General features: G+C 40.3%; 2 protein-coding genes across 2 annotated transcripts in view; one reads left to right on the top strand and one right to left on the bottom strand.

The window, feature by feature from the left end:
* Positions 1 to 82: 82 nt before the first annotated feature.
* Positions 83 to 13,009, bottom strand: LOC139712394 (uncharacterized). Its single transcript, XM_071624220.1, has 11 exons — positions 12,967 to 13,009; positions 10,156 to 10,233; positions 8,310 to 8,562; positions 7,462 to 7,570; positions 6,739 to 7,012; positions 5,831 to 5,966; positions 4,843 to 5,239; positions 4,057 to 4,161; positions 1,944 to 2,123; positions 1,180 to 1,284; positions 83 to 388 (listed from the first exon to the last, which is right to left on the bottom strand). Exons 2-11 carry the CDS (start codon positions 10,222 to 10,224, stop codon positions 256 to 258), a joined length of 1,761 nt encoding a protein of 586 aa, XP_071480321.1. The 5' UTR covers positions 10,225 to 10,233; positions 12,967 to 13,009; the 3' UTR covers positions 83 to 255.
* A 5,401-nt stretch (positions 13,010 to 18,410) lies between these two features.
* Positions 18,411 to 22,145, top strand: part of LOC139712392 (splicing factor 3B subunit 3-like) — a 30,168-nt gene continuing 26,433 nt past the window's right edge. Inside the window, 2 exon segments of the mRNA XM_071624217.1 lie at positions 18,411 to 18,483; positions 21,095 to 21,379. Of these exon segments, the coding sequence (XP_071480318.1) occupies positions 21,154 to 21,379 (226 nt within the window). The 5' untranslated portion in view covers positions 18,411 to 18,483; positions 21,095 to 21,153.

Raw genomic sequence — 22,145 nt, 5'->3', positions numbered from 1 at the left:
TATGAGTACAATGTATAATGTGTAAATCATGGGACAAAAATTCAACCATGGATATACACGTACATACACACACAACTGCTAACCTAAGTGGAACCTGGAGACAGAATTCAGATTCCTCATCCATAAAATGTTCTTGGGGCCATTAAGCTCATGACAACACATATTGATATTATGTGTTGATCATGATATTATGTGTTGATCTATGAAACCACACTGAATCCACAATTCAGTCTTTGTGTCATCCGTGACACTACTTCATTTCTTTGCTATCCTTGGGTAGACTCTGTTCCCAGACCTTGCCATGGGTATGAGCTCCTCCCTGTACTCCATGGGCAGGTACTTCTCAATGTAGATCTGAAGGGGCTCCTTGTCGGAGACTAAGCGTTGTCTACAAACAAACAAATGGAACAAAGAAGACTTGCCTTCACTTACTCTGCGTAATAATGAATGCACTTCATTCTGGCAGTTTGGCTGCAATGCATTCATGCACAAAAAAAGAAGGAAATAGAGATGGATGATATAATACCATTGTGTGCCTGGGAGAAATACACAAACGCACACAATTTAAGGAATGCGTGCCAGGGAGAATGACGCGAACGCTGGCAAGATCTATAAGTATAGCACATGCCTCGGCTGCATTTGTGTTGTTCTCCCGGGCACACAACAATATTGAGATACTGGAAATCATGTCATCATGGGCACAGACACCTAGAGAAATATAGACAGTAACTCAAATCGGATTGCCAAGATCAGCTGCATGTTCCTTTCTCAATATGATTTCAAATAATCGTTAAGTCCACATCAAGATTATTACATTCCCAAGCAAACTCTATGATCACTTATGGTATACAAGAAGCAATGTAACGGCACATTGTCCTTTGATAAAATGCACTGCTCAAGAGAATCATGGATCCAGCATTTTGTGCTTTGTATCTATACCGATTAGATGATGTATTGTCCTGGTTGGCTGAAAGTGTGTATATATAAGCATGTCCATCTCCTAAAAACTCTGCTTAATGGTGACAAATGTGCTCATTTTAGAAAGTCATCATATATGTATTTTAGAAAATCACAAGATTCACAAAGGCCTAATAGCAGACAGAAACAGTGTGTAATCTAATGAAAGAGTACAAAGAAATCTGTATAACTTCTTCTTTTTTTATATATATATTATGTTACCTTTTCATGAGCAGTTCTACATCTGCTTGATCAATGGTATTCCTTCCTGCATGCTTGCAGTAAGCCAGTAAGTCACTGGAGATATTCTTGAAGTACTTGCTGGATCTGGAAAATATACAAGTATATCAGTAGACAAAAATTCATGTTGTGTTTGTTGGAGGGATTAGCAGAGAGGGACATCTACAATGAAAACTGAATTTATTGCATTTAAATGTCATGAATGATGTGAATTACAATCGGCAATGGTACATTTTACATATTAGATACTAATACATACAACAATTACATTTGTATAGCACTCTTACAAGCTATAAGTTGTTTCACAGTGCATTACATCACGCCAGCTATAGCACAGCTGTTATATACACATTACTCCACTGTGCTGCAAACAGCAACATAAAAAACAACTCATATCTGCTTAACTGCTCTTTAAAATGTGTATACAATTATAATTCTAAACACAAAAACATCTTTTCAAGATTGATACAACCACTCACTATAACAAAAACACAAACAGACTGTACCAAAGAGACAAAGGAAACAGGAATTCCTATCAGCTATTAAGCTGAGAATGGAGGGAGGGTATTGAATTTCACAAATGAAAGAATTATATACAGCAACCAGTAGACCTCCCAAATCAACAACATGTTTGTCAAAATGATTGTATCATAGCAGCTTTGTAATGAGTGAGTAAGAATCACACAGAGCATCTCAAAATTTCATAGGATTCTGTGATGAATATTAACAGAGGTGAGCACACTCACACTTCCTCCACACTCCTGATGGCCTCCTGGGAAATGCGTGCCGTCGAGAAGTGGCTGAAGATGCTCCTCATCAGGCTGCGGGGAAGTGTGGTGGGGGGCTCCTTGGGCGTCCTGGGACCCTTGCCCCCTGGGGGAGGCCGCGTCGCCGTCTTGATCTGATGGAGAGGCTGCCTCTTGGTCCTGCGAATTTTTTAGCACAATTTTACAAACAGTAAGGGAGAAGTTTCCCCAAATGTACAGTTAATACAGGTATAGAGCACTGAAGTGATGTCTTTTGCTATAACTGGGGTTGAAACCAGGTGCAAGCATGGTATTTTAAAGCAACAACAGTGTTTACAGCCCCAGCTATTCCACGAGACACACAGACATATTTGCCTAAACTTATCTCAGTCAAGGGAATGTGCACTTTTCATGAAAAATGAAGACTTGTGAGATTTGTGACTTGACAGTAGTCATAGCTTTCTGACTAAGTGTGCAATCTGGTTTGAGGCAAAATTTTCCCAAACAAGTGGATTCACTAAATGCAAAAAGATAAGTGATACACTCATTAAAAGTGAGGTCAGCATTGGACAGTCTGATAATGTATCATGTTTTGATAACTGTGCTTAACCCTATTCCAACTAGGGGGGGTCAAATTGACCCCCCCCCCTTCGACATTTCGCGCTACGATTCCGCAACGCGCAAAGATTTTGCCGCGTCGTTTCATGATTTTTTTCATTGCAGTCTCACGCATATTTTGAGACCAAATTTGTGACGTCTGGGTACACCGTTCTGAAGTTACATAATGTTTTGCATATGCATGTCAACCCGAAAACAGCTCAAATTCATGATATCGTGTGCAAATCCAATGCAAATTGTGGGTTTTTTTTTTGTTAAACTGACATAAATTAGATTATTTCAACTTTATATCATTGAAATTAATAAATTCTAATGTAGATAAGCTTGAAAGAGTGCCTGCAACAAAGTTTGGAAAAAACAATAGAAAACAAAAGGTCGAAAAAACAATAAAATACATAAGAAATTGATTTTGATTGTGCTATTTTCTTACAAGAAAATTGTTAAATGTGTCTTGAGGAATTCTGACACAAAAATTTAGCAATCCTTCAGTCTTTTTAATGGAGTTACAGGTGAAAATATGATTTCATGCATAAATTTGCATAATTAATTATCTAAAAATAGAAAATCAATATTTTTGTATTGTATGACCATGTAATCTTGTAGTTGACATCCGGCTCTATGTTCAGGCAAAATTTTACGGCAATCGCGCCATCAGCGGCCAAGATCTGAAGGGGGGTGGGGGTCAAATTGACCCCCCCTCAGTAAAAACATGGTCTCAAATAGCCCAGTTAATAGGGTTAAGGAGTTTCCCTAAGCTGTGGCTCTCACTTCAGTGGATTCATCCAATGCAAATTGCACCAGTAGGTACATTCTCCATGGATACCACTTTCATGTCTGTTTGCTTCTCTCTAGTCTTTTTCACAGACACACTTATCGTAGCCTTCAATGTATTGTGTACACATAAATGAATGTGATATCAGCTCAAAAATCCTCTGAAGATGAAACTCTCAATACTCTTCTGCAAATGCAGACACTTTTTAAGTTCATGTGTCCTTTCTGCAACGCTGAAAATTAGAGTCCTTTCAAAAGCTGATATGTTGGAGAAGTAGGTTATTCAGACTTTTCTTCATATTAATGAAACTGAAAACTTCTTAATGATGGAGGGGGGAAGCATTGCTAGAGATTTCAAGTGAATTTATTCCAACCCTGAAAAATTCCTGCCATTACTCTCAGCACAAAAGGGGAGTGTATTCTTGAGTGACATGGGGACAGTTTTCATTTTTTCTTTTTTTTTAACTCTGAGGTGTATTACCACAAAATACCCTACTCAATGTTGGGAGACTTTACTTTTCTACCATGCAAAATTTTACGATGTTCGCAAAGGGATATATGACTTTCAATCCACCATGTACCAGAAAGACATTTCTGTGATTTGATGCTGCATTTTGTCATTAGAATAATAGCTATTCATTTCTACTCATCGCACGCTTTAACTAAACAGATCATCACTTTATGTTTGTACATGAGGAATAGAACTATCAAACACTTCACTCACGGAAGAGGGGCTTGCCTGAAGGCAGCCGGAGTCTTGGCAGCGGGCGTGGTCCGTCTCCCCGTTGCCCTGAGATGAGGTGTCCTGAGTGGTGAGGAGATGCTTGCTCTGGAGCTGAATAGGAAGACATTGCTTATTAACATATCACTTTTCAAAAACATGGCATCCTTCACACCTATCCCATACTAAATGACTTATTCTTATGCATAATCATCAGAACTTTCTTACGTTCTTAATATGCTTTGTCTCATCCCACTAAAACTTCTCCTAATTTGGTACAAGGGTGTTGTCTATTTTACACGTAACATCTGCTTTTCTTTGGAATGAAAATCTTTCCTGTATTACTAACATCCAGAAATGGCTTTCATGAAAACGTATTTTCATGCGCAGTTCATGAAAGAGTAGTATCTCAAAATAATAAAGTTCACCCAGATTACAGAAACTTGTATGAAGGTGACATAGAATGATGACAAAGAGATTGTACAAGAATAAGTCAGACAAGTTGCAGAGCTGGTGGAAGGGGTGCCTTCGATTTTCACATAGGAAGAGAAAAATAAATTACATTAAGAAGACAACCTCTTACTGATGCAGGCAACTCCTGTTATAATGAAGTCCTTGGGACAACTAGTTTTCTTTTGTTATACTGAAATTTCATTGAAGCTGAACAGTAAAGTATATAAAGATATCAACATGCTGACTCTAGGACCTGAATTTTTACTTCATCATAACAAGAATTTTGTTGTTTAACTATGCTTGTTATAATGGCAGTGCACGGCAACACTGACTCACCCCCTCTTTTTAACACTCTCTATGTGGGCGGGCTGGGTTGGGGCAACCACATCGGCATCCTCAAAGAATTCTCTGCTGTCATCACGGACATCCATGTCCTCCCGATCTTCATCAACATCTTCATCCTCTCCTCGGCTACTGTCTCCGCCGATCCTCTCTGCTGGCTCCTCCTCCTCCTCCTCCTCTGTCCCCTCCACAGCATCCTCTTCACCCATTCTATCATCCACAGTTCCTTCATCCTCTTCCCTCCTGCTGGCACTTCCTGACTGTCTGACGCCCTCTTCTTCATCGTCTCCAGTTGTGTCGGCGCTGGACGTGGAGTGGGCCCGCACGGTGTCCTGACTGACTTGCATCATCAGCGAGTCTCCCTCGTTGGACAGAAAGCTTTGGTGTGACACTGAAGCAAGGAAACAAATCACAGAGAGGATGCTAGTTGCTACATTCACGCAATGTCAAATGAACATACGTGTAGATATAAAATCCTTTTTACTAATGGCTGATGAAATAGGATCAATGCTGCTGGCACAGCAATTTCCATTTAAATACTTCCAAACACAAGTGCAGGAGAGTCCCGTTATCATGATGTAGGATACCAAATCTGCTCCTAACATGGTAAACTTTACATGTTAACAAATGATTCAAAGTATTCTTAAAAATGAGTTAAATGTTTTCTTTTTTTTCTTCTTTTTTTTTTTTTTTGGGGGGGGGGGGGGGAGAGGAGGAAACAACAACAGAATCTGTGCAGCAGAAAGTTTGTGGCCCAAACCACACAGTGGGTAAAATTGTGGCACATCGAAACCAGCAAACAACTGCTGAATGCCTGGTAACCACTCTATACATGTCTGCATTAATGCTGCATGCTTGCAGTTTAAGTGATTACCCCCAGTTGCTTCTGCTGAGCCCTGGACATGGCTGCCATTGAGGTGCCATAAAATAAAAAATTCATGCCTCTTATGTCTGCTCAGTCTGTCCCTTCAGTTGGCCTCACCTTGTGTGCTGGTGGACGGTACCTGGAGAGAAGAGTCCTGGAGGAGTGACCGCCTGCTGCTCCGACGTCGACCAGACGGGGTGGTACCCAATCTCGAAGTCTCACCTTGGTCCCTGGTGGTTGAGTCAGGGCGGGGCTTGGGGGAACAATAAGACAGTGACAAGTCCTTTGAGTGGATCTTTCATTTAGGAAAAACAAAACACCCTGCAGTTGAATCCAATGATTCCATGCGAAGTCAGATAGTGCTGTAACTAAACTGGAAAATGTAATTTTATCATATGTCTGTTCATTTTGAGAGCAAGGCAAGCAAAGGGAAAAACAACAGATAGTGAAGTAATATGACTCCAAATGTTACACTGAACGGCCAACAGGCTGCCATATTGAATGATATATGGACAATGAAATATATCCCTTTAAACTTCTCCTTTAAAAGGAAAGTTGTAGCTCAACAGCAGCTTCTGACAAATTGCCACCTGTCTTTACCATAGAAGTTCCAACAAACTAGCAATACTTCACACATCAAATATTACTCAAAATGTATGCAGCACAAAAGCAGTCACCACAATCATCTGCTAAAGCCCTGACAATCTGAAGGGACAGATCAAATCAAATGACTATGACAAGAAAGAAGGATAGATTTCCATCTAAATGCATGACATTGTGTTATTACCTGCTGTAAATGGACATTGTGGTGGTGCACTGTATTGAAATGTTTATGTAGTGCTTGAATTTAAAAGATTACTACACACCAAATTTGCTGTGACCTAGCTCATGCACTTCTTCTCAAAGCTCCTCTACATTAGTTGACAAGAAGAGACAATGCTTGTTAAAAATGTTGCACATGAAGAATGAAATACATCTTTCAGAAATGGATCGGTAAAATAAATGTTCTGTTGTGGATCACCTACCAGGGAAAACTGAGATGGATCTTCTGCGATACTTTCAAGGAGCACTCTGTCCGCTGTGGTTTCCCGCTCTCCTTCTTCCTCTCCCTGCTCCATCCTGTCTTCCTCCTCCTCCTCCTCCTCCTCCTCTTCCTGGCTCAACCTCTCCCTCACTCTGGAGGCAAACTCCTCCCTGTCGATGGCACGGCGACGCCTCGGGCGGGGCCCTTCATCTGGCCGGGGGCGGGCAAACCGATAGGCCACATCTGAGACTGGCAAATCAGATGACGTGCTGCTGCTGTTGAAGAGTAATGAGTGAGAGTTGCTGGGGGGTATTTGTCTTGTTGGTTGTTGGTTTTTTTTTTTCAAAGAAAACAGCACAAACTAGGCACAGCACTTTAGCTCTCATCAAACATGACAATGACACTATTGAGTGTACATTTCTGAAATGTCTGAACAAAAAAAAAAAAGAAAAAGAAAAGAAGATGACTCAAGAGTATTGGGAGACCGACTCTCAACAAACCTGCAGGAAAAAATAAAACCACAAATCTAACCTTTGTATGAAGATGGAGTACATTATTTTGTGACAACTGCATGTCACAAACAGTTTGCAAGTTTGACTACAGAATTAATTCTAACAGACAATATAGCTTCTAAAATGAGATGGATATCTGATTAAAGTAAAAAGTCAATCATAATGCAGGGAATAACAACAGTAGCATATTGCTTTGAGGGTCTTGTACACACCTTTCTGCATGAGCTTGGATATCATTTCTGCTGCGCACAGAAGGTGTAGGTTGCTTCAAAGGAGAAGACACTCTAGGTTTTGCATAAATAGCTGGAGTCTGAACATCAGCTGAAAATACAAATAAGAAATAGATCAAGAGATTACTAAAGCAGAGGGATGAAGACGTGCTATGAAAGATTGTTTTTTCTCAGTTGTCTCCCTCTGTAATAATGTATTTGTAAGATTGCAACTGCTGACCTATATCTTAACAAACATGTCAAAAAAAAAAAAGGAAAGAAAAAAAGGAACCAGTGGGAGTCTGCCTTGGACTACTTAAAATAACAAGGTCAAAATTTCAGAGCTTGGGTTTTTTGTTCCAAGTTCATTGCATCACTGCCAGCCAGCAGGGATAACCTGGTGGTAGTGTCACTGCCCAGAAAGCAATACAAGTAGATGACAGATTCGATTCCCACTGGTTCCTTTTGCCAACAATCAGCATTTCTGGTTTTACAGTGAGTCAACTTTCTCTTCACTGATTGAAAAACCAAATCACTTCCCCCAACAACAAAAAATATTAGACTATGAAACAATTTTGATATCAGCAATGATTGGTGTTAGTAACAGGCACAAAATACAAGACCATGCAGAGACTCAAAACTGTGCACATGTACAGCTGAGAAAAATTAAGAGACAACCATTAAAATAACAGTTTTATTTTTTGTTCAAAACATGTACATGACAAAAATGGCTACAAACTTTCATCAGAAATAGAAAAGGAGGGAAAGAGAAGAGGCTAACAAAATCAACAAGGTCCACAGATACAGAAGATTGCCTGACAAGCAAAATTTCAGCATAATTTTCCTCTTACCAGCTTGTAGGAAACCAGTGATCAAGCCCCTGGGGGTGGGGTCACTCCCTCCAGGGGTTGCCAGAGTCTCCAGCCGAGTCATGCGGCGTGACGAGCGGGCAGACCGCGGCAGGGTGCCCGGAGTCCTCGACCGCCTCCGCTGGGCTGAAGCTGGGATGGGTGCCGGCGATGCAGCGCTTGGGCCAGGGGTGACCCTCGCTCTCTTTCTTGGGGACTGGCGAACGGTTTGGGCGGTGTCCAGGAAACCCTGAATCTGTTACAACAAGTCAGAGAATGAGCTATAAACTTATACTAGAGAGCAAATTTTCAAATTAGAATTGTGACCATTCATTTTTCAAATCTGAAGTCACAACACACATTGATGTACATGAACACGTGTACATTGTCTGCTCAAACAAGCTATCTGATGAACCACAGACAAACCTATCATTTGGCATGTCCATGTATTTTTTTTTTCATTTATATTCAGGTCTTATTTACCCAGGGTAGCCTCTTCAGTGTTGCCACTGCTCTACCAGAGGGCCCTGCTATTATTATTACCCTGGCGTTGCCAGGTACCCATTTATACACCTGGGTCGAGAGGGACACATTGGGAAAAAACATCTTGTCCAAGGACGTAAGCACTGGGCGGGATTCGAAACTCGGGTCCTCCGATCGGGAGTCGGGAGTCTTATCCACTATGCCACAGTGCCCCCAATGTAGGCATTGATTAAATCCATTGCAATGTACATGTATGTAACATTATCTTGATACCCAGGAAATTGCATTCTACTTATATTCACTTCTGGGAGAATCACATTTTATCAACTGCAAACAAAACACACAACAAAACAGGGGCAGCTACAGAGTGTATTTGGGAGTAATAACACATGTAAAAAGGGTGTGTACAGTTCTGGTCGAGGTGAGGATTTAGCTTATTTTTAACATTTTGCGAGATATTTAGAAACTACTCTACGAGATGTCAAAGAGCATGCAATTCTAAGGGGTATCAAAAGTTTATTTGATGAAAATCGGTTTTGAAATGGCTGAGATATATCCAAAAACAAGGTGAAGCATAGAGATCCTAATAAAAGGCGTGGCCTGTCACCTTTTATTATTATCACTTTTTTGGATATCTCAGCCATTTGAAAACCAATTTTCATCAAATAAATGTTGAATCCTTCTTAAAATTACATTCTCTTTCATATTTCATAATAGGTTTCTCATTATCTCACTTAGGAATGTTCAAAACATGAATCCCCGCCGCAACCAGTAATGTACAGTCCCTTTAAAATTGAATAAGCTAGGCTTCCAGTGACACAGCTGGGCATACTTACATCTATTGTCAAATGAGAAGCCAGATTTCTGATCAAAATGCCTTCAATGTGCAATTAAAAAGCCAAAATATAATATAAGGTATATAATTTTCATGTCCCGTGAGGACATGTTTACTTATAACTTAATTCAAATGCACTGTGTAGTACCAATATCTACAAATGATGCTGTTTATTATTATGATATCAGAGGGTTTAACCATAATGCTTAACATTTTAATACTTGTCTTCATCTTCACTCATAATTGTGTTGTCTTCAAACATTGAATCCCTGGAACAGCAGCATTCCAAATCTACATACCCTGTAATACATCCATAGAACAATGAAAGGGTGTTTGAGCAACATATAAGCTAGTACCAGCGTACTCCCTCCTGACAAATCATATCCGTATCACTCATTTTTTGTGTCGCATTGTGCATGTGTGTGCGCGTGTGTTTAATGACAGCAGATAACAGATCTATTCCTCGGCAGAAAGTGCAACTTTCCTTTCACTGATGGAAACAGTTTTGGTGCACTAAAGTAACTTATTTACCAGAGTCCTTGGTGTGAAATCGTCCATGGCTGAGAGGGATCGTCGACTTCGTCTTCGCACAGATGCCATATTGCATTACTGAAATTAAGCATATAAACAATTAATCATGTGAGAATTTGCAATCTAGCCTGTTTATCATTCCATTTTGGTACAATCAATTAAATCTTGTTAACATGAATCTGGGATTTAAACACAGATAAGGCATCCAAATAATTTACAGCTTGTTGAGGATAAGAAATCAGATTCTCTGGTCTCAATTACACAATCCACCAAAAGACAGCTGTTTTGAGAAGGAAAAAAAAAAAAGATCTTGTTTAATTTGACACTGGATAACAGACACTTCAGGTGTCTACTGCTATACATTACATGTAATCTCAGTAATTTGCCACAACCACAAGTAGGTTTATGACCCCATTCTAAAACAAAAACCATACCAAAGATTGGTGATACTCGCAGTAAGCGAATCATGTTTCAAAACAGGTCAGTAGTACGGTACGAACATTAAGATTTCCAGGAGATTTCCAGCCAAAATAGTTGGCATCATATATTCCTCAAGGTTATCTGCACCAATCATCAATACTACATGCATATTGTGAACACACTGACAGTGCAATATACACTGGAGTGGCCTATAGTATTGTGGTCCTGTTAACCATGTTAGAAAGGGCAAGAAAAGCCCTCGTAAGTAACTATGCTTTGAACTAAAGAACCTGGGCCTGGGGCAGTATTTCTTTCAGTGATCTCTCAATAGTCTCATTGGTCACTCAACTCAGTGAACATTCACGGGATTCAGCAATCTTTTATGACAATGTCAATGTCTCACACAAAAGATCTCTCATCTCGAGTACAGAGTAGAATCCTTCTAGTGAAAGAGAAACTTCGGTTTGAGTTTCTTCAGTTTGTCTCCCTCTACATATGAAAATTTGTCAAGATCGCTGATCTGCTGATCTGTAAATTAACAAACATGTCGGAAAAAAGGAACCAGTGGGACTCGAACCTGTCATCTACTGCTTTCCGGGCAGCGACACTACCACCAGGATGTCCCTGGTTGCCGGCAGTGACACGATGAACATGGAACAAATACCCAAGCTCCGAGATTCCGACATTGTTATGTTAAGTAGCCCTAACGAACTTAGCCCTAAAGTCTACATTGTATGGTTGGGGCACCACCTATCGACAGGGCACCTTCCCATCGACACCCTGCGTATCATGGCTGTTTGCGTATAGAACGAAAAAGTACGCGCGGGATCAAGTGTCATTAGCTATAAAAACAATAAAAACGAAGAAACAAAAATCAAACTCAAACAAACCAAGCTAAAAATTACACATCCGATCAGTAACGACGCATGGCTGTGAAATTCACGTGTATTACCTATGCTGTGAAATTCACGTGTATACCTATGGAGAGGGGGTGCCGATCGCAAGGTTCCCTTTTTAGCTGCGCGAAAAAAACGGAACGCACGCACTAAAATTGCGCTATTTTAAAACGGAGATTCATAATCAACGAGACGGTCATGACATTCAAAACTGCAGTATTTATGGCATATTTGAGGTAAGAATTAGGCGGATTTGTATTATATTTTTAGAATAAACAAGCTACAGATCCTTAGGGTGACGATACGTGGTACCCCCAACCCTACCTAACGAACTCAGCCCTAATGAGTAGATGACAGGTTCGAGTCCCACTGGTTCCTTTTTTCTGACATGTTTGCTAATTTACAGATCAGCAGTTGCGATCTTGACAAATTTTCATTTGTAACAGAGGGAGACAAACTGAAGAAACTCAAACCTGAGCCTTCACCCCTCTGAATAATATCTTTCTTTCAATGAGAAACTTGTTGGAAAATTACCTTTTGGTCTTAATATTACCTCCCAATGGCAATGGTTTATTATTAGGCCTAAAGTTAGATCTAGAATACAATTCTTAACAGCTTAGTAATAACGCAAGTTCAAGACAATCAAGACTTGACCGAAAGATCGGTCTGTATCTGGTCGTCGGGGAAATGTTCCGCGGAGACTGCATCTGGCTTCACGGATCCCCTCCTTCTACGGAGGAGAGCGATAACGTCAAAAAAATAAAAGACTCCTCCGGACAGACGGATCTTAATTTCTGTCTAGTTCAAGACTAGAGACCCATGTATTTTTTACCATTTCACATAGCCCGACCAGACGCTGTAATTACGCCGTGCGATTGCCTGTCGCGACGTACCTACGTACAGCGACTGGGCTGTGTATAGTTACATTTCACATACTAGTACCTAGGTAGATTAGAATCTAGACAACTCGATCTCTAGTGTCTAGACACTAGACTATTCTTATCTGGTCTTGGAGACTGCCGAGGGATCTTGCCAATCTTGGGTCTCTCAGTGGTCTCTCAAGGGACAAGGCCATGGGCATGAAAGGTGAGCTGCCTAATTTAGTGGGGTGGGCTTAACCGCAGCAGCGACCCCATACGGACAAATACGTACCGTAAAAGGCTGTTACTGTGTTACAGCGCCCCGCGACGGGGTTAGGGTGGGCTTAGCTTTAGCAGCCGGGACCGGGACGGACCCTGACGACACTCTGCCACGGCAGCTTGTCACTGCGTACCCACTTGGCGATAGGGTTCCTCCGATCCGCTCCGGCGGAGCGAAGGAAAAGGCTGGTGAAAAGCCATCGGTTACCATTATTCATCGGTTACGTTATGGTTACATTACAAGGCCAAACAGAGCCAAGATCGAAGTAGGTACAATGTAGACTTTCATCAGACATCAGACTTATCATATGGTAGCCGAAAAAAATGTAAAACCAGAAAATCTGTCAGCTGCTTACCCACTTGCTTGGCTCAGCATTAAAGTGTAAGACGTTGCGGTTGATGTATGTGTACATAAACATGAATGCATCACACATACAACTAACTTCGGAGTTCCCGCATTTCCCCGTTATCATAGAGGGCGCTGCTGCAGTCTATCCATTTGTATGTCATCGAGCGATCCGAAGTTTCCTTCATGATTTTTTTTTTTCTTCAATGATAATTTTCCTGTATTGTGGATGTAAAGCGGGAGAAAGAATGCAAACATTTTCAAGCAAACAAAACGAGTATATTCTCTTCGATTGTGTCATGGGGTGAGACAATAATTCATAATTGCATACCCTCCCCTTTTTATTTTTACTTTAGTTTTTTTTTTCTCGATTAACTAAAATTATTATTGTATGTATTAACAGAGTGTTATCGCAAAACGAGCTAAATCCATTCTTGTTAAGTTGAGATATCCAGTGCGGATCCAGAAGGGGCGCACCCGGCGCACGCCCCCTTTATTTTTCATTAAAAGCAAAAGAAAGAAAAAGAAAAAAATAAAGGAAACCCGGAAGTGGCACCAAAAATATTAGTTCGCCCCCCCCCCCTTTACAGAATTTCTGGATCCGCCCCTGATATTTGTGATTAAAGCTGCTAAAAAACAAAGAAATGATAAGAAGATACATGATATTCAATCATAACTCCTATAGAACATTTATATAATATTGACTGGCCCTGAGGGAGGTACCAGAAAATATTGCCCAAACTGAAAGCATATTGCCCGAGTCGAAGACGAGGGCAATAATTATGTTTTCAGTGCGGGCAATATTTATCTGGTACCTCCCGAAAGAAAGGCCAGTCAATATCATAATTATTACCTATCCCCCTAGGGAAATTAAGAAAATATGTAAATACGGCTATAGGCCTACACTATATATGACACAGATCAAGCCACATTTGACTACCTGTATACACCATCAATATGTTGAATAATTGCAAATTGATTGTTCATCAATGTATATCATTCAACTCCAACTTCAAAGATACATGTAGTTGTAACGGGCAAACTTCAAACTTCTGAACGTTCTTACATTTTATTTTTACTTCTCTGTTTAAAGTTTGAGAGTTGTAAAACTGATGGTCACTGTGCAATTACTGATCACAAATGGACTAGTCATTGCCTAGTGCTGCTGTAAGTGGTCGACCTTGTATGACATGATTTATCAGCGTTCTTCTGCGGTGCGTGTAACTGACACCCTGGACGTCCTGGAATGTTTTCTTTTCGTGGTCGATCGGAATGTTAACGTTTAAAGCAGGGAGGTGGAGAGAGAGATTCCACTCTTTCTCTTCCCACCTCCCCAAACCGGAAGATTGCACTGTTTGCACATACTGTTACTGTTACGCAGCGACGTGGCGAAAAAGCATATTGACTGCTGACCTTTAACCCTGCAAAATAACAACTCCTGACCTTTAACCCTGCAAAATAACAACCGGAATTGCCTCGCAAAACTCCCTCGTAGAGGTAATAATCCCTGTTATGTTACAAGTGAGGTATTACTGGAAAGGTTTATTTTTGCTCTAATGGGCCGATGATGGACTTACTTTGAAATGTTTAAAAATGGCGCTTAGACCATTTTGCAATAAAACTCTTCATATAAAACAATATCGATGATCTCGTTCTATATGATGTATTAATTTCATGTAGGCCTATTGTACGATATGCCGGAGGAATGAAAGAAATTAGAATTTAAAACAATAAGAAATGCCTTCTGAGTTCGTTAGGGCTGACGTTCAATTTCAGAGCCCCGACAAGATACTCTTTGGGCAGTTTGACGAGGCAAGTTATGTCTTTTCGACATTCATTCTTGCAGACAGGGAAAAGGTGTGTGCGATTCATATTCCTGTGACAACACTACGAATATCTGCGTATTGACCTGTCCTTCGAATCATTCTGAAAGGGCGTTAGATGTTGAGGAAATTATTATTGATCGCATGCAAGAGAGTGTGGCGGACACAGCATCTAGGGGGCGTTTCATCAACGAGTTCGTCGGAGGTTTTCACCGACAAATTTGCTATCGGCCAATCAGACGCAAGGATTTCGGTAGCTTTTAACAGTTGTCAGTGTAATTCACCGACAAAAAGTTTCATGAAACACCCCCCAGGAGTGGAAATCATGGACCAGGACAATCAACATGACTTTCCGACAACCATTTAGATGTGCGGACAACACGAGGGAATAAAGTAAAGCCTTCATTTTCCATGGGATTTTTCTCGTCATAGTGTGGTTCCCCCTCCTCCACCTCCTCATGGGCACTATAACCAGCCTTAGAATGGTCAGGCATCAGGGCATCCGTCACCTCCACGACGCCGCCTCGTTCGAAGTCAATGTTGCTAGTTCCTGATGTGTCTATACGTAACTGTATAAAATGTCAATCATATTGATTAGTTCAAATAATGTGTGAAAAATCTTTAGTGAATGAAACGACTGTGTAGAGCAGATTTGCTCTTCAATCTCTAAAGTGAATAAAAACTTCGCAGGAGCTAGACTCTTGGTGGTGGTCTGCTTCTTCTTCTTTGTGGAAACTGTGGACAAAGAATCTCCGATCTTCGGACTATGGTTTGCCCCAGCCCCCAGGGAATGTTGACTTTGGCCGGTTCATCATCAGGGCCCCATTTCATAAAAAGTTGATATGATAGCAACTCTTGCTGGAATGACAATTGTAATAGTAACGACAAAAATCCAGCTTCCTGATTGGCTGTTGCTATACTGGAAGTTGCCATCGTCCAGCAAGACTCTGAGATTGAGTTGCCATTTTAACATCTTTTATGAAATGGGGCCCAGTTGGTCGGATGCAGGAGGGATTCTTGCCCTCACCCTCTATATAAACCCCCCCTCCCCCATCCCCACCTTCTCTGACTTCGATTGTATTTTATTGGCATAAAATAAATGAGGTTCAAGAGATGGGAGTTCCAACTGGCTATGACTAATTCAAATACTAGTAGCTGTCAGTTGTATGGAACCACAAAAATGATTCTACACTGGTGCATTTGTGCCGTTTTAATGATCGGGGTTCAATGCCGCCATCTTTCTGAGCAATTTGAAGTTTCATTTATAACGCTTAATACACAGGCTGCTTTGCATGTATCTATATCAACTGCAGTTAAACTTCACCATGGATTAAAACAAAAGTCAATCCCGCGTCCAAAAGTAAACCGTGTGCAAAAGTGTACTCTGAGCCATATGTAGTGAAAGTGTTTGAAATAGTATACCTTTCTGGAATACCGATTTTTATCATTAAAGTCTTTCCCGATTATTTCCAACGAATTGAAACTGAAATGGTGTAATCTTCAAGTATAGTTCTTTTTTATATTTTGGCTGAAAAATCAATCCTCTAGTGATTGGTTGAAAAGCTTGACGTGATTATATGTATTTTCAGCTATTGCAGATATTGGTCTGTTTTTACATTGCACTCGAGTCCACTGTATAGGCCCTACTTTGGGAAATGACGTCACTGTTTGTGACATTTTCCAATACATTGTAGTGCACTATTTGTGAAATTATGTCACCAAGCGATTGTGACATCACAAAGCAATTCTGACATTGCGCACTGCTTTGTCAGCCACTTTGTGCAATGGCACAAAATAAGCATCTCGCGCCTGCATAATTATGTTTCACGAGTTGGGCGAGGGTGGGGGGGGGGGAGCACTAGGGACCTATACCGGTTGTTACGTCTAAGGAGGCACAATCAATTCAGACTTTCATTTCATTTCTTTTCATTTTATTTTATTTTATTTTATTTTATTTTATTTTATTTTATTTCATTTCATTTTATTTCATTTCATTTCATTTCATTTCATTTCATTTCATTTCATTTCATTTCATTTCATTTCATTTCATTTCATTTCATTTCATTTCATTTCATTTCATTTCATTTCATTTCATTTCATTTCATTTCATTTCATTTCATTTCCAACAATGCAGAGCATTTACATACACAAAATGAGAAAATATCAATGTATAAGTGTAACAAAGAAAAACACGAGAAGTTAACATTACTGAGCATCACGTTCAGATGAAATTGAATTAAGATTAATTGCACGGAAATGGAGGAGACGTGATGAAAAGCCAAGCTTATATTTTGCAGTCTCCTTGTGGACATTATAGGGGCCTAACCGCTCAGCGAACAAAGTTAATACGTGTAGCACTAAGGAAGCAAGTTGCTTCGATATATGTATTGAAAAAAAGCACGTACACACACATACATTACTTATACAAACAAACACAAAGATGGACAGTCAAACACAAGTAAGCTCTCTTGTTAAAGAGAAAGAGAGAAAAAAAACCCAGAGTGAAGAAAAAAAAAAGGAATTGGAAGACTTTGAAAGTATAATGCATGTACTATGAAGACAAAAAGAAGTGGCGTAGATATGCCTGCCATGACTGGAGATACTCCTTTGTTCAAAAATTAAGTCAAGATTTGATCCTTACCCATCAATGATAATATTTATAAACATAAATTGCAGTATGAACCCTTTCTCTCTGACTTCTCTCGGTGTCACCGAAACTGCACATGGCATGGGTTTTAGCAGACAGGAAATGATGATAATAGTATCAACATAAATGTGGAGGTGTGGTTTACATCGATCTACACCTTAGTATGTCTACACTTGCAGTTCACCTGCATAATGGCGTGTCTGATCATATGAATCTATGATGTATGAATGTTTTAGAATGTCCAGTTTTTCCCTTGCTTGTCATCATCATCATCTTCTTCTCCTTTCTCTTTTTGCCTTCTTCTTTCCTTTATTTCTTCTCTTTTCTCCTTCATGATCTTATTCTTATATTCCTCTTTCTTTTCTCTTTCTTCTTTCTTCTTCTTCGCAGTATTGTTGATCTCTCGTGAGGTTTTTCACTTCATGCATAATATATGATTATATATATATATATATATATATATATATATATATATATATATATATATATATATAAATATTTATATATTTATAAATATTTATATTTATATATATATAAAATCAAAGGTATCGAATTCTATGGTTCCAAGTACATGATACCTGACGCGTCCACTCGCCCCATGATGTGCCAGTGGGATGTGTCGCTCCAGCCTCACTCAGTGCTGGCCGGCAGCGTTTTTTTTAAGACGGCACAGATTGGGGCATGGCGCGTGTTAAACCTATGGGAAAAACGTCGGGTTAGGGTTTTTGGTTATGGTTAGGGTTAGGGTTAGGATTAGGGTTGGGGTTAGGGTTAGGGTTAGGGTTAGGGTTAGGGTTAGGGTTTGATGGTTATGGTTAGGATTAGGATTAGGGTTAGGTTTAGGGATAGGGTCCCCGATAAATTTTTAGTTTCCCCAATCTGTGCCGTCTAAAAAAAACACGCTGGCCGGCAGGCCTCACTACTAGTATTTGAAAGACGCCCTCTTTTGCCCAGACAGCTTAAACGCGAATCGAGAATGTCTAGTGAAAATGGCTGCGTCCTAGTGATTCACTCCGTGGCCCTGTGGCGAGGGATTGTACAATCGTCATTCATCCAGGTAAATATGCTTAAAAATGTTTAGTTCATAGTGTCATAACTTTTTTTAATACTTCATCATTTTACTAGCGTGAGTTTTCTTTGCAAATTGCTCCCGTCTGATGAGGCCACGTGATTGTACGTACAATGCTGCAGTAATCTTGAATCCCTTGCCTTCGTTTGTACATCGTCGTCGCATCACTGCATGCAGGGCGGCGCGTTACCAGCTACAGCACACCGCCCTGCACAGCATGTAGCACACACAGCAGCTCACACTACCACAGCACAGGGAGGCACATGCAGGCACAGCACAGCACAGAAAACTACGGTAACAAACTCAAAACTCTCTCAAAATCCTTTCTAAATCATCATGTTAGGCGCTAGTGTACTTTCACACCTGTTTGTCAAATGATCTCCAAACATGCACAATATCCAAGTCATTCCAATCAACAGTCCGGGAAACCCGCTCATGAGGACCGCCCCCGCGTACGAGGATGGTCCCTCCTCATGAGGACCTCCCCCCGCCTCATGAGGCCCCCCGGGGAACGCCTCATGAGGCCCCCCATTCACTTCTTATTCATCTCCCATCTGACGTATAAATTGTCGCAACTTTGCACGGTGATTTTTTGTTACACACACATGTCCACTATCCATGATGAAAAGAAGAAAAAATCCTGTCTGTTTTTTTTTTCAAAAATCGAGTTTTAATCAACCGATGCAGAGCGCCCATCAAAACACGGGCGCCAGCACGTTCGCACAATGCAAGACTGCCGCACCTAGCGGCCTGATCCGACTAAATATTTTCGATGCTTTTTTCTGCGGCTCTCACCTCTCCGCGCACGAATCAGCCTCGTGAAGCTGAAGTCTGACATCTTTTTACACAAATTCGTAACGAGAAAAATTAAATCAGTACTAACCTGATCTTGTCCATATATTCCAAATTACTATTCCACACTGATAGAGTAGGTGGGTAGATGACATACTCCAGTTTGTTAGCAAAATAATCACTTTGTAGGTATGACGAGTTCACTTTCTTCGTCAATTCCGCCCACGATTCCGCCGTTTGGGCGCTTTTTCTGGAATCATCCCGCGACGCGACGTACGTCGCATCACATCACGCATCCAGCACTACTGGTATGTGCTGGATGCGTGATGTGATGCGACGTACGTCGCGTCGCGGGATGATTCCAGAGAAAGCGCCCAAACGGTAAGCGGGCGGCGGAATCGTGGGCGGAATTGACGAAGAAAGTGAACTCGTCATACCTACAAAGTGATTATTTACAAGTCAAAATTATGTCAAAAACATATTCATCCTCCCCATGTTTATGATACAGAAAAGAATGAATACAATCCAAGAAATATTAGAATTGCTATGGCAACTTAAAGGGCTGGTTAGTAACGTTACGAAAAAAGGACATGACAAAAAAATCAATGTCTTGTAACAAAAAGTGTGCAAAAATTCAAGTTACTTCAAACAAAGTGTTGCATTAATTTCAATTATTGCATCATGACAAATGTTCATGCAAATTTTTTTAGCAGTTCGACTGACGATTTTTTAGCTAGACCCCCAAAAGCATGGTTAGTAACGTTACGGTTAGTAACGTTACATTTGTCCGGAGTAATTCCGCAGGTCATTTCACCCTTTTGTAATTGACAAAATGTCACATGACTTCTGGAGTATTTAAATGTATTCATCCTTTACCCTTTACATGTAGCAAAGCTTGGAGGAAAAAATTTCAAAGGAACCCACTGTAATTTGCATTTAAGTAAATTTCAGCATCCCCAGTCCCACATGTACATTTTAGATGATGGTTTTAGATCTCGCAAAATCAATAAATACGAAAAATTAAATCTACTGAATTTGAAAGACCTTAATGATTGATGAACATCCATTGCATTAGTTGATACCTAAATCAAGGAGTAAGATAAAGAGGCACATTTCTTTTATCCATGTCATGTCCACCTAACTGCGGAATTGCCCATAAGGATTGAGAGAATGTAGCAATATTAGTAGAACACATTGAAAGTTTGAGGAAAATCGGACAATCCGTTCAAAAGTTATGAATTTTTGAAGTTTTTGTGCAGTAACCGCTGGATGAGAAGACTACTGCAGTGTGTGAATAACTCAGATGTCACATGCGTACAAGAATATAAGGAAAATATAAATAGAAGAACTTGCTCTGATCACTATGAGATCGCTAAATTCAGTGCTGCGGTGAACATGTTTGTCTGTTGAGAATGAGAAGGGCGTTAAGTTGTCTTGAACACTATGGGTTTTGTGACAACTTAACGCCCTTATCATTCTCAACAGACGAATTGTTTAGTATACCATGCTGCGCTGTCTGCTGCTGTGCAATGCAGTTATCGCAGAATGATAAAGCTGCGGTTGGCATATTCCAACAAGTGTAAAAGTGTAAAAAATGGTGAAAATTCCGTTTCTACTGGACTTGAATCTCACTCAGATGCAAATATTCATGGCTGTTTGATATTTAGAGTGAGTTTGTGCATGTTTTGAAGATCAGTAGATGAAGAGGTGTGAAAGTACACTTGTGCCGAATGATGTAGTACTACAGCTTGCGCTTGAGAGTTGATAGGACTTTTCTCACATTTTTTTTCCCCCATGACGTCTTCAGGCACACTACATTGAAAAAGGGTGTGGTTTCCTGCGCATCCTTGGGAACGGATAGCAGCCATGTTCCTCTACTCCCTGACCCTGCAGCGAGCCACTGGCATCGTCCAGTGCATCCATGGCAACTTTGCTGGCTCCAAGCAGCAGGAGCTGGTGGTTGGGCGTGGCAAGCTCCTGGAGCTGGTCAAGCTGGACCCCAACACCGGCAAGCTCTACACTGTGCTCAGCCACGAGGTGTTTGGTGTCATCCGGGCACTCATGCCATTCAGGTTGACCGGAGGGAGCAAAGGTGATTATTATACTGAAAAGTGCTCATGGTACAGTATTGTTATATATATATATATATATATATATATATATATATATATATATATATATATACAGTACTGTTATAGCAAACACAATTGTAATGAAACTCTTGACAAGGAAGTTAAAATTAAGGTCCCAAAATTTTTATCTGTATCATCTTTATATACTTTATTGTCTGGCTATTACAAAATTTTAGCATGTAATGAATGAAGGCTGTCAGCCCGAGGATTTCATTATGACAATATGTCACCTGTAGTGTATTTTCACTGTTTACTTTTTATGTGCTAATCTGTTGCCACATGTGTGTAATGTTCCTGTCTTGTGTGTATGATTTCGGTACGACAGTGAAAATGGAGTTGAATTTGTGACTCATCAAATTGGCAACCCGAGATGATGTGGCAACGTTTGTTTAAGCACATGTTGTGTATTGAGGGCAAATGGTGTATCATATAGTGTGCTTTTTTGCTGAATGTAATTAGATGTTGGAACCTGGAACCTAGTTGAATATACTTCAAGATGACAAAGTAGATTATCTATATTAGCTGTGGATCATGATCACCTGAGAACCAGAAATCTACCACATTTTTTTTTTTTTCATACAGAATATTTGGAGTTCACACCCCACTGTTTCATTATTGTTTTGAAGATGCATTATTAGTAATGTATCCATATACAGGTGAAAGCCATTATGTGCATAACTAGTTGAGGTATGGATGCATGATGTCACTGGTTTTCAATTTTACTGA

This window comes from Diadema antillarum, unplaced genomic scaffold (genome assembly GCF_040938485.1).
Source record: "Diadema antillarum isolate AM-2024a unplaced genomic scaffold, OU_Dant_1.0 seq00001800_RagTag, whole genome shotgun sequence".
NCBI classification, from domain to species: Eukaryota; Metazoa; Echinodermata; class Echinoidea; order Diadematoida; family Diadematidae; genus Diadema; species Diadema antillarum.
This window is presented reverse-complemented; position numbering and strand designations above follow the sequence as displayed.

Coding starts and splice junctions, on each gene's coding strand:
- LOC139712394 (XM_071624220.1), bottom strand. CDS start 10,224: ATGGCATCTGTGCGAAGACGAAGTCGACGATCCCTCTCAGCCATGGAC. Junction 8,563..10,155: donor ATTTCACACCAAGGACTCTG/GTAAATAAGTTA, acceptor TTGTTGTAACAG/ATTCAGGGTTTCCTGGACAC. Junction 7,013..7,461: donor ATCCAAGCTCATGCAGAAAG/GTGTGTACAAGA, acceptor ACTCTTCAACAG/CAGCAGCACGTCATCTGATT.